A 13,185-nucleotide genomic window follows, 5' to 3' on the forward strand; every position below is an offset into this window, starting at 1 on the left:
GTTCTGTCCAAAATGACACATTTGTTCCCATAGGAAACGACACTGTGGTCTCTTGGTTTAGTTATAAAAGTCTTTGGTAACGCAGTCTGTGGTATTGCTGCGTTCATGTCATGTCGAAAACTAGGGACCTCCGAGTTAAAAATGTAATTTGCGTAAAGCTTCCTATTTGTTGATTCTGGTACCTCCCTGGTGGGAAACTCCGGATCCGACTCTTCCGCCTAGGTTAGCAAGTCAGACATTTCCGAGTTTCCAACATGACATGAATGCGGCTAAACGCTACATTCAAAATAAAAGTCGATTGTCAAACTGAAATCAAACACTCAAATAAGATATAGGTGGTTTCTGCAGGCTTTTATACAAGTTGGACTGGCTGACTGAGTAATATTGACATGTTATAGTTACATATAGATTGCTTGTTGTATGTATGGTTTTATAACTCTTAGTTTAAGAGCAGTTTGGTGTCTCCTGTCAAGCTGCTGCTGCTCGATTTGTCCAGAGCAAAGTAAAATTATTGACAAAGCATAACTAAAATTTATGCCATTTATTTCCACCATTATATTGAAGATCACAGAAAACACAGTTCCCTTGTACAATCAATGGACCTCAATGCATCTCGGAACCAATGACAAACAATTCATTGTGTCTTCATTCATGACTGCACCTTTCATGATTAATATATTAATTGACACGTACTAGGGCTCTTCACCAAATGTTGGATTGCAATTTGTTCCATTCATATAACGCAAAGCTCTTTTCATTCGAGCTCAGTTCACCTGTAAAGATAAATTAATGTCATGAATGCTGAATACCATCTAATTTTTTAAAAAGCAATAATTGTGTACGCATATAGATGCATCCGTCATGTCCCCCCTTAGACGTCCCCATCCATTCCATCTACAATCGTAGTAATGGAATGAGATGTTGACATTTCATGGAGGTGTATGGGAGGCTTTTCAGCCCACTGCCCCCAGTGCAGCATCTTGGGATGCAGTGACCTTTCGACCTTGTGTCCCTCATTGTGATGAAAGACCTTTGGGGGGGTTTACTCGCCCATTCTCTCAAACAGAATCAACTGAACAGGATCCATGGAGCTAATCATGGTGTCTAACATCTCATCGTTAATCATCCTCGTGGTGTAATAGTGGAGGCCCCCCGTCGCTGGTGCTGGAGGAGTAGGTTCTCTTGCCCCTTCTCTGCACGTGGTCTTCATTCATCTTCTCCAGTGCCTCGATCTATAAAACGACAAGTGAGGACAGTGTTAATACAAAAATCACAAAGACGTAGAGGAAAGTAACCCATCAACTTAATTATGTGCATACAGGTAGTCTACAAACTGTATGAAAGTAAATACTATAATCCCCGGTTTCTGGTAAGCACTTTGACAAAAAGCACTATATCTATACAATTTGATTTGATGGAATAGGGTCAAATTGTACATTGAACAAAAATAAGCGCAACATGTAAAGTGTTGGCCCCATGTTTCATGAGCTGAAATAAAATATCCCAGAAATGTTCAATACGCACAAAAAGTTACTTTCTAACAAATTGTGCACATCCCTGTTAGTATGCATTTCTCATTTGCTAAGATAATCCATCCACCTGACAGGTGTGGCATATCAAGAAGCTGATTAAACAGCATGATCATTACACAGGTGCACCTTGTGCTGGGGACAATAAATGGCCACTAAAATGTGCAGATGTGTCACAACACAATGCCACAGATGTCTCAAATTGAGGGGCCGTGCAATTGGCATGCTGTTACGGGATTTTTGTGTTTAATGACTAAAATATGTATACATTTGACTTAGAATTTTAACTAAGCAGAATACTACTATGTTACTGTGAGAATGAATCTTATTATAATCGTAATGTTGAATGTTATGTGTTCCTTGTTAGAATGGGCTTATCTTCAGACAGGCTTGAATGATGCATCTACCCAGGGAGGGGAAAGACCGTGGGTTGGTTGCAGATAGTTTAACAGGTGGCAGACAGTAATGAGAACTCTAACTATACTGCCATTGTATCCGAGAGGATGGACATTAAAACCTATGACATCTTTATTATATAACCTGATGTAAAATGTATTATGATCAGTACTCTCGAGAACAAACGCTATTGATTGATTGATTTTAAGACTGGTTTCTGTCCATTTAATGCTGATAATTATCTTACAAATTCTTATGTATGGGCAGTGTTTTAATTTAATTGGTTGATAAACATAGGAATTAAATTCCTTTAACACATGCTGACTGCAGGAATGTCCACCAGAGCTGATGCCAGAAGTTAATGTTAATTTCTCTACCATAAGCCGCCTCCAACGTTGTTTTAAAGAATTTGGCAGTGCGTCCAACCGGCCTCACAACCGCAGACCCCCTGTAACCATGCCAGCCCAGGACCTCCACATCCGGCTTCTTATGCGGGACCATCTGAGACCAGCCACCCAGACAGCTGATGAAACTGTGGGTTTGCACAACTGAAGAATTTCTGCACAAACTGTTAGAAACCACTTCAGGGTAGCTAATCTGGTGATCGTCATCCTCGCCAGGGTCTTGACCTGACTGCAGTTCAACGTCATAACCGACTTCAGTGGGCAAATGCTCACCTTCGATGGCCACTGGCACGCTGGAGGTGTGCTCTTCACAGATGAATCACAATTTCAACTGTACCGGACAGATGGCAGAGAGAGTGTTTGGCATCATGTGGGCAAGTGGTTTGCTGATGTCAACGGTGTGAACAGAGTGCCCCATGGTGGCGGTGGGGTTATGGTATGGGCAGGCATAAGCTACAGACAAACAATTGCATTTTATCGATGGCAATTTTAATGCTCAAAGATACCGTGATGAGATCCTGAGGCCCATTGTCGTGCCATTCATCCATCGCCATCACCTCATGTTTCAGCATAATGCAGGGCCACATATCGCAAGGATCTGTACACAATTCCTGGAAGCTGAAAATGTCCCAGTTCTTCCATGGCCTGTATACTCACCAGACATGTTACCCACTGAGCATGTTTGGGATGCTCTGGATCGACATGTACAACAGCATGTTCCAGTTCCCTCCAATATCCAGCAACTTTGCACAGCCATTGAAGAAGAGTGGGTCAACATTCCACAATCAACAGCCTGATTAACTCTATGCGTATGAGATGTCGTGCAGCATAAGGCAAATAGTGGTCACACCAGATACTGACTGGTTTTCTGATCTTCTCCTACCTTTTAAAAATAAAAAGTATCTGTGACCAACAGATGCATATCTGTATTCCCAGTCATGTGAAATCCATATATCGGGTTCTAATGAATTTATTTCAATGGACTGTTTTCATTATATGCACTGTAAGTCAAATCTTTGAAATTGTTGCATGTTGTGTTTATATTTTTGTTCAGTGTAGTATAAACATTTCCCACCCCAAAAGGACACTTCAGTGCATGATAGATTTTGCTGTGTGTGGGACTCTAGATAAGACAAGAGCCCACTTTAAACTGCCTGTAAAAGTTAGTTCTGTAAATTCAACGCAACTACATGAATCTTCAACAGAGAAATAATACCCTCATAGGGGCCTCAATGTTTTCTGACCTGGGCAAGGAAGTCAGCCTCGCTGTCACCGCTGAGCTGCAGCCCAGACACAACATTGAAGAGCTCGTACACGTTCATGGCTTCCGACACCCCGCCCTTCTGGAAGAACTGCAGAGATGAGATAAAAACTATATCTTGTTATTAAAACCACCAGCGTGTCACTGATACAAAACCGGATGTAAGAATAGTGGACATATTTTGTTTTGACTGTCGCTCAGTTTCCAACACTTATCGTATGTTTTGAGGTGTGGCAGCTAAATATACAGGACCACATCCATTCAAATGTACCTGAACCCTTCCCTTAACCATTCAGAATGATTGACTAAACTCAACCCTTAACCATTCAGAATGATTGACTAAACTCAAGCCTTAACGTTTGAAGAAATGGAAACGAGACAGCAGCAGGAGCAACGAAAACACTTTGAAATTTGACATTTGGAGAACGTGGAAGCACATGAATTCTGCAGTGAGACAGAGCTTGTTGTGCAAATCAGGACTTTAGTCAGTATTTACTATGAGCTGTAAGTAACAGGCAATTTAAACCTACAGTACTTGCATCACTGTGAGCCAACTTACCGTAGCCACGTTCCTGCAGTCCCTGAACAGGAACTCAAGGCCGTGAGGGTGATTGGGCTCAATGGACTGACTTACATCAATCAACCAAACCTACATAAAACAAGATGATTAAATCACTCATGCTGAATGAAGGTAAAATCTCATGCCAGAATTTCCAGTTAAAATTAACCATGAGGAATCAGGTATAAAAATAAGGTGTAGATTGACCCACCTGGATAAATAAAGGTTAGACAAACATGATAAATAGCCTACCTTCCCCTGATGCCACAGCATGTTGTATTCGCTCAGGTCGGCGTGAACGAGGTTACACTCCTGATACAACTGCTGCATCATCTACAAAGACAGACACACCCAGGGGTCATAATCCAGAATTATACTTCTCAGTCAGGGCGTGTTCTGAGGATACTCATCTCTTTGAAACTAGTACACACAACCAGATATTACTATGACGTACGTAAATACACAACATAAGTAAGTAACGTCTACATTAGTGCATGGCGGCACAGCAGCTGCACTCACATGAAGCACTTGGTAGTAGGCCCTGTTCATGTCCTCAGAGCCCAACATGGCTTCTTTAAGTTTGGGAGCCGGCACATGGTCCTTGCCAATGAACGACATCACCAGGATGTGCTTCTTCAGAACCACCACCTCGGGGCATGGGATGTCAGCCTTTTTCATACTGATGGAGTGGGGAAGAGAGAGTGAGCCGTAACACAGTTGGAGCATTGGAATCTGATATAAAAAATAAAATAAAAAGTTATTTGAACTGAGTTTTTAGATAAATGAGGTGAATTGGTGTTGGTCCATTTAAGTGACGTCACCACCACCCACCGAGCCAGGTTGTGCATCTCTTTCTCAGCCCAGAGGTGGATGATCTTGCGGGGATTCAGCTTGCTGAAGCGTTCCTTGAAGCGGTAGTCATCCTTGATGTACTTGTCGCGGTTCTTGAACTCATTGAGTGTGGTCTTGAAGACCTTGAGTACACACTCATCTGGGACAGCCTTCTCCTCCATGCTGGGGGAAAAAACAACAGTATTGGAAAACCTTAGAAACCAACTACAACTTAATTAACAGAGACATTTAGGGGGGCAGTTCTACACAAACTTTTAAACAAATACTACAACTATGGCAAATCAATCTAGTGCTATAGTGTCTCTGTCAATCATGACAATGTAAATGTCATGACATAACTTCAGGCAATGAAAGTTCCTGATCTGACTCATCAGGCCAGGTGATAATCGCCTTGGGTCAGTCAATTCAAGGTGTGGGTTCTTGCGACACAACTTGTCATGATGTCACCCTCACCTTCCCCCATCTGCGTGGAACACCACAGACTCCTTTCCAGTGCTGATGCAGCCGTTGATGTTCTCCAGAACGCCTGCGTTCACCATTTTGTACATGAGCAGACGGGTCCTTGGGTCCACTGCTTGTTCCTGTGAATGAAAAAAGGGAGAAAAGGACAGAAAAGAAAGCAGAAGTGGGTAATCATGATGGAATTAAAATATATTAAAATACTATACAGATCTGAACATGGCATGAGGCCATTTTGTTGTCATTTTCAAGTTATTTTTTGTATTGTCAATTCCTCCTTTTGCATAGACTCACAGCAGTGGAGTGCTCCTTTTTGTCATGCAGTCGGGCACTGCGACGCTGCTCAGAGTAGCAGTGTTGCTTCAGGGAGTTGTACACCTGGTTAGAGAGCTTCAGGTCCATGCCAAGCCCATCTCCCACATTGATCTCTGGGGCAAACTGGGAGGACAAGACAGAGAGGGAGATTTACAAAAAGGCTGACAGTTTGGGATATGTTCACATTAGTGTGTACACAAATTAAGCCACACATTTCAAAGCTAAATGGAGACAAATACTAATGATGCTAATTACTACTCATACAATTTCCCCCATGTGTCTATCTATAGAATAACGCTGAACCAAGGCAAAAGGTGAACATGTTATCGCTCTTACATTGTCCATGCGTGCAGTATTCTTCCTGCCACACACAACCTCATCGTGCTTAGTAGTGATGTTCTTGCCTTTCCCAGTAAAGCCTTTTCTTGGAGTTGTCGTGGGCTTATCTGGAACACATTTAGAAAAAAGAAAAAAAAGGTTGATGTAGTAAGTTTGACTATTGCTTTAACATAAAACAACCACCAATCAACAGCAACCAATATTTTATGCAGCAAGATGTTGACCTGTTACAAGTATAAAGTAGATGTATTGGGCCTAGCATCAATACTGATATAGGGGTAAATTTATAAAGGGATGGACGTTACCGGCTTTGTAGGGGTCGTGGCGAGTGTCTTGCCAATCAACTTCATCCTCGGAGCTGTCGCTGTCCTCGTAAGGGTGCACCATGCGATAGTTCTCAAAGGAGATGGACACTGCAACAGTAAAGACCAATTATCTCTCAAATTCTTCATAATTCCACTACAGTTCATTCTTTTTTATTATTACACATTCTAGAAACCTGGTCATGTTTACTAGGGTACAAAACACTTGAAAATGTTTTGATACGGAAAACTAAAATGAGCGGTCCAGGTGTTCTCTCCCCGTTTCAGTCTGTTATAATAACGTTCAGTATCTAATGAAAACAACCCTTGTATTGTTCCAATACCAGACTTGTTCATAGGCTTACGTTTGCTATCCCCATTTAATTTTTTTTCTTCCGTGCGCAGCTGGGTGTCAAACTCCTTGTCAAACTGCATCTGCAGCATCTGAGCCAGCATCAGATCACAGTCCGTTTCTGGCTCCTCACCGGCATCCAGAGCAGCATTGGCACTAGAACACATAGGATATTGGACATGAACATGTCGTCCTACACCCCCACAATAACCTAATGTGAGTGTGGTGCTAGTTTCAATTGACACTGAAGTGCCTACACCAGTGCCTACGCTAGACAAGAGGGTGAACATGCCCTTTCAAGTTTTTATTTTATTTCACCTTTATTTAACCTGGTAGGTCAGTTGAGAACAAGTTCTCATTTACAACTGCGACCTGGCCAAGATAAAGCAAAGCAGTGAGACAAAAACAACAGTTAAACAAACATACAGTCAATAACACAATTGAAAAATCTATGTACAGTGTGGGCAAATGTAGAAGAGTAGGGAGGTAGGCAATAAATAGGCCAGAGGCGAAATAATTACAATTTAGCATTAACACTGGAGTGATAGATGTGCAAGTAGAGAGGGTAAGTAATAATATGGGGATGAGGTCGTTGGGTGTGCTATTTACAGATTGGTTAAAGTGAATCGACAACACAGACCGGTGGTGTAAGGGATAGGGATATTGATGGTATTATTATTATGGCACTTACTCTGGGGAATCGGGGAAAGCACTGCTTTCCTCGTCCAGTTGCTTGGCCAGCTGCTCGCTCATGACGTCAGCGAGGGAGCAGGGTGACACCACCTTGGTAGTGGTGGCGCCCCATGGACTCTGAAGGACCATACATTCAAATTAGCAAACAGAAATACAGTCCAACATGATGCTTCCCTTTGCTAACATATCGATGTACTCGTTATGTGCTTGAATAACTATTTGAATAAAGCAGTAGTTAACCAATTAGTTGACATTCTAAGCTAACTATACACACGTTAGCCATCCTGTCAATCAAAAAAGCCAGGCCAGGGACATGCCGCGACTTGTCTAACATTAATATAGCTTGCTAGCTAATACGTTAGTTACTTATTCAGAATTAGCCAACGTTTGAAGCACGTCAGCCTGTTGATAGCGACTAACAGTTAGCCAGAGTTGGCTGTTGATGGATACAAATGTGAATTAGCGCTACAGTAGATCGATTAATGTATGTCTGTAACGTTATTTAAAACTAATTTAGGTCACGTTAATCTGTCCTCCCCAAGACGAGCCTTTTAAGGCTCGGTTTTCGCCACGACCAGGGCCATATTACATGTCAAGAATGTCGGACTGATTAGCTAAATTAGCAAACCAACTCACCTTTGGTCCTTCTGCAGTGATCCCTATTTGATCCATGACAGCAGCCCAGAGTTTGTCTTTGACAGCAGCAGTAATTCAGACAGTCTGATGTCGGACTTGACGAGCAATAATCTTAGCTAGCAACACGTTTACGACGACAAACAGTCTCCTTTTTTCGTTTCCTGAATTAGACACGATAATGAAACCGTTAAGATGTGTTATCTTAAGCCAAATAAAAGTTAATGTCACCAATGAACAGATTTCTTGCTAAATGACAAGGATTTTACGAGAGCTGTGGAGCAAATTCTGCTTTGCGTTGTTCCAGAGATATTAGAAAAGGAGGAGAGAAGAAACTCAGCCGGGAATGAATAGAGCAACGTATAACGCTCCGCCCAGCAGACTGTTGACCAATCGCGTTCAGGTTGTTCTACTGCGTCACGCATTTGCTACACTATTCGTCAAAAAATCCCTTCTAAAAGTCAAGAGTTTGAGTCGAGAAACTTGCTTATTTTCTTCAAAATAACGTAATTTCAAAGCTACACGATATTATAGAGAACAAGTTAATTATCTCATATCTCGAAAAAATATTTGTAATCTTGTACCTGTTGCTCACGCAATTCATGCTAATTCATGCTTTTTTGAACTAGCGCCCAATTAAGTCCCATTTACTCCGTGAAGGAGCGGTATCGCCCAGAATGCACCGCGCGGTTAATCGATTTCAATAGAATTTCTCATCTCCTCAAAATTATCTCTGGTTCTTCATCCTGAATAAGGAAATGACGTTTCGATCCTTCTTCGGGGAAAAAAGGAAACCAGCAGGTTAAACCAGGCGCATTGCTGTCATCTACAGTTCAATGTGTTTACCTGCTCCTACCATATACGGTATATGGCTCTTACCCTGCTCCTGAACAAAACTCGCCTCCTTTAAGTATAAAAAAAATGCCTCCAGTCTTGCAATTTTGTTTTTAAAATGTATGTTATTCTTTCACAAGCATTTTTAACAATATCATCCTAAAAAGCAAACACGTTATCTCTGAAGTAAATTAGTAGGCCAGACACCTATACAGGTCACCATTAATCAAGGTATACTACACAATATTGGCATTCAATAAGTTTCATTCAGAATACATGTAATTGTTCAAAGTGTGTGCGTGCAGGGGCAGACTGGGACCAAATCAAATCAAAGTGTATTTGTCACGTGCTCCGAATACAACAGGTGTAGTTGACCTTACAGTGAAATGCTTACTTACAGGCTCTAACCAATGGTGCGGGGAAAAAAGGTATTTGTGTGTGTGTAGGTAAGTAAAGAAATAAAACAACAGTAAAAAGACATTTGAAAAAAGAGTAGCAAGGCTATATACAGACACCTGTTAGTCAGGCTTATTGAGGTAGTATGTACATGTAGGTATCGTTAAAGTGACTATGCATATATGATGAACAGAGAGTAGCAGAAGCGTAAAAAGAGGGGTTGGTGGGTGGTGGGACACAATGCAGATAGCCCGGTTAGCTAATGTGCGGGACCACTGGTTGGTCGGGCCAATTTAGGTAGTATGTACATGAATGTATAGTTTAAGTGACTATGCATATAAGATAAACAAAGAGTAGCAGCAGCGTAAAAGAGGGGTGGGGGGGGGGGGGGGGGGGGGCACACACAATGCAAATAGTCCGAGAAGCCATTTGATTACCTGTTCAGGAGTCTTATGGCTTGGGGGTAAAAACTGTTGAGAAGCCTTTTTGTCCTAGACCTGGCACTCCGGTACCACTTGCCATGCGGTAGTAGAGAGAACAGTCTGTGACTGGGGTGGCTGGGGTCTTTGACAATTTTTAGGGCCTTCCTCTGACACTGCCTGGTGTAGAGGTCTTGGATGGCAGGCAGCTTTGCCCCAGTGATGTACTGGGCCGTACGAACTACCCTCTGTAGTGCCTTGCGGTCGGAGGCCGTGCAATTGCCATACCAGGCAGTGATGCAACCAGTCAGGATGCTCTCGATGTTGCAGCTGTAGAACCTTTTGAGGATCTCAGGACCCATGCCAAATCTTTTTAGTTTCCTGAAGGGGAATAGGCTTTGTCGTGCCCTCTTCCCGACTGTATTGGTGTGTTTGGACCAATCTAGTTTGTTGTTGATGTGGACACCAAGGAATTTGAAGCTCTCAACCTGCTCCACTATAGCCCCGTCGTTGAGAATGGGGACGTGCTCGGTGCTCCTTTTCCTGTAGTCCACAATCATCTCCTTAGTCTTGGTTACGTTGAGGGATAGGTTGTTATTCTGGCACCACCCAGCCAGGTCTCTGACCTCCTCCCTATAGGCTGTCTCGTCGTTGTCGGTGATCAGGCCTACCACTGTTGTGTCGTCAGCAAACTTAATGATGGTGTTGGAGTTGTGCCTGGCCATGCAGTCGTGGGTGAACAGGGAGTACAGGAGAGGACTGAGCACACACCCCTGGGGAGCTCCAGTGTTGAGGATCAGCGTGGCAGATGTGTTGCTACCTACCCTCACCACCTGGGGGCGGCCCGTCAGGAAGTCCAGGATCCAGTTGAAGAGGGAGGTGTTTAGTCCCAGGGTCCTTAGCTTAGTGATGAACTTTGAGGGCACTATGGTGTTGAACGCTGAGCTGTAGTCAATGAATAGCATTCTGACATACCTGTAGGTGTTTCTTTTGTCCAGGTGGGAAAGGGCAGTGTGGAGCGCAATAGAGATTGCATCATCTGTGGATCTGTTTGGGCGGTATGCAAATTGGAGTGGGTCTAGGGTTTCTGGGATAATGGTGTTGATGTGAGCCATTACCAGCTTTTCAAAGCACTTCATGGCTACGGACGTGAGTGCTACGGGTCTGTAGTCATTTAGGCAGGTTGCCTTTGTGTTCTTGGGCACAGGGACTATGGTGGTCTGCTTGAAGCATGTTGGTATTACAGACTCAATCAGGGACATGTTGAAAATGTCAGTGAAGACACCTGCCAGTTGGTCAGCACATGCCCGGAGCACACATCCTGGTAATCCGTCTGGCCCCGCAGCCTTATGTATGTTGACCTGTTTAAAGGTCTTACTCACGTCGGCTACGGAGAGGGTGATCACACAGTCGTCCGGCGCTGGCATTTCTAACCCACCGGCCCATTTTCTTCCTTGAGGACCCCATTATTAGCCAGATAATGACAGGCCCACAATGCAAAATATGGACCAGGCCATCTGGAATTTGCCAGAAATGTCAAATGGCCAGTCTGCCCCTGCGCAACTTGTCAGTTCTCACTGATCACACACATTCAATGTCCAATCAGCCTGTCTTATATTATGCTCAGTTGAGCAGCCGTTCCTCTTATTTTATGACAAAAAAACAGCATCCCCCTCTGGAACTCATATGCCACTGCATCATCATTTAACACTACCTTACTACTATCTCACACACACACACACACACACACACACACACACACACACACACACACACACACACACACACACACACACACACACACACACACACACACACACACACACACACACACACACACACACACACACACACACACACACACACACACACACACACACTCAGTGTCGGTCTGTGGTTGTGATATTGAGGCTGTGATAGATGTTGTCATAAGGTGTGATGTCTTGATAGACAGACTCCTGTTGGGCGTCGTCATCATCATCATCATAAGGTTGGGAGGAGTATTGGTTCTTACAGGAAGCCAGTTTCACATTCACACACACAGCTTCTGTATTCTCATAAACATCCTAAAGAGAGGGAAAGGGGAAACAAAGTCACACGGGCATATCTACTCAAAAGACTGAATCTAGGGACTGTGGTTAGTGTGTCAACCTTTGGAGCAGATAGTAATCAGATCAAGGTAGTGGACAGAGCAGCATGTATAGAGTGGACAGAGTAGAGAAAAGGCCCTCACCTCATACACCGACTCAGACAGCCCTGTTTCTCTGTGTGGTTCTGCAGACCCTGTGGAACACATAACATGTCATACACACTCAGAGAGAGAGAGAAAGAGAGTGAGAGAGAAGGGGAGAGAGAGACAGAGAAAAAAGAGAGACAGAGAGAGCGAGAAGAGACAGAGAGAGCGAGAAGAGAGAGAGAGAAAAAAGAGAGAGAGAGAGAAAAGAGAGCGAGAGAAAAGACAGAGAGCAGGACAGAGAGAGAAAAGAGAAATAGAGAGACAGAGAGAGAGAGAGAGAAAACAGAGAGAGAGAAGAGAGAGAGAGATAAAAAAAAAGAGACCGAGAAAGAGAGATTGTTACTCACCCTGGATCCTCTTGCATCTGTATATTATGATGAGTGCCAACATCAACACAAACAGACTCACAGAAAAAGTCATCACAGTGAACGTAATAAACACATAGGTCCCTAGAACACAGGGAACCAACAAGCACAGATACCATCAATTAACAGGTAACACATCAACACAAATTATAACCACTAGTGTTCTAATGGAATAGTGTCTGAATGATGTAGTGTTACTGTACTGTTGGTGAAGCCTGCTGATGACGGGGGCATTAGTGATGATGATGTTGATGCTGATGATAATGATGATGTAGAGGTCACTGAGGTCACGGTGGTGACTAGGGTCATCGGAGATGGAGACATTGTTGTTTCTGTTGGATAAATCAGAATGAGATCAGAAAATATCTCACATGAATTCAGTCAATATGAGTACATCAGTGGAGGCTGCTGAGGGGAGGACGGCTCATAATAATGTCTGGAACGGAGCTTCAAGCACATGGAAACCATCTATTTGAAACCCTTCCAATGAATCTGCTCCAGTCATTACCACGAGCCCGTCCTCCCCAATTAAGGTGCCACCAACCTCCCGTAGAGTACATACATGGCTAGTGAAACATTCCACACTGAACAAAAATAAAAATGCAACACGCAACAATTTTAAAGGTTTTACTGAGTTACAGTTCATATAAGAAAATCAGTCAATTGAAATAAATAAATTAGGCCCTAATCTATGAATTTCACATGACTGGGAATACAGATATGAATCTGTTGGTCACAGATAGCTTAAAAAAGGTAGGGGCGTGGATCAGAAAACCAGTCAGTATCTGGTGTGGCCACAATTCATGCAGCACGACATCTCATTCACAGAGTTGATCATTGA

The 13,185-nt window shown here is 43.1% G+C and overlaps 1 protein-coding gene across 2 annotated transcripts; it reads right to left on the bottom strand.

The window, feature by feature from the left end:
• Nucleotides 1-526: 526 nt before the first annotated feature.
• On the bottom strand, nt 527-8,439 carry LOC120027838 (serine/threonine-protein kinase RIO3-like). Of its 2 annotated transcripts, none has more exons than XM_038972897.1 (13): nt 8,098-8,439; nt 7,460-7,578; nt 6,782-6,924; nt 6,420-6,527; nt 6,112-6,221; nt 5,755-5,898; nt 5,455-5,582; nt 4,981-5,163; nt 4,669-4,828; nt 4,402-4,482; nt 4,150-4,239; nt 3,574-3,681; nt 527-1,232 (listed from the first exon to the last, which is right to left on the bottom strand). In XM_038972897.1, exons 1-13 carry the CDS (start codon nt 8,131-8,133, stop codon nt 1,119-1,121), a joined length of 1,524 nt encoding a protein of 507 aa, XP_038828825.1. In that variant the 5' UTR covers nt 8,134-8,439; the 3' UTR covers nt 527-1,118. The 2 variants fall into 2 exon arrangements, 1 of the variants encoding a protein (XP_038828825.1); XR_005473347.1 differs by having other exon boundaries at nt 1,118-1,232; nt 3,574-3,701.
• Between the last annotated feature and the right edge of the window lie 4,746 nt (nt 8,440-13,185).

This window comes from Salvelinus namaycush, chromosome 33, assembly GCF_016432855.1.
Source record: "Salvelinus namaycush isolate Seneca chromosome 33, SaNama_1.0, whole genome shotgun sequence".
NCBI classification, from domain to species: domain Eukaryota; kingdom Metazoa; phylum Chordata; class Actinopteri; order Salmoniformes; family Salmonidae; genus Salvelinus; species Salvelinus namaycush.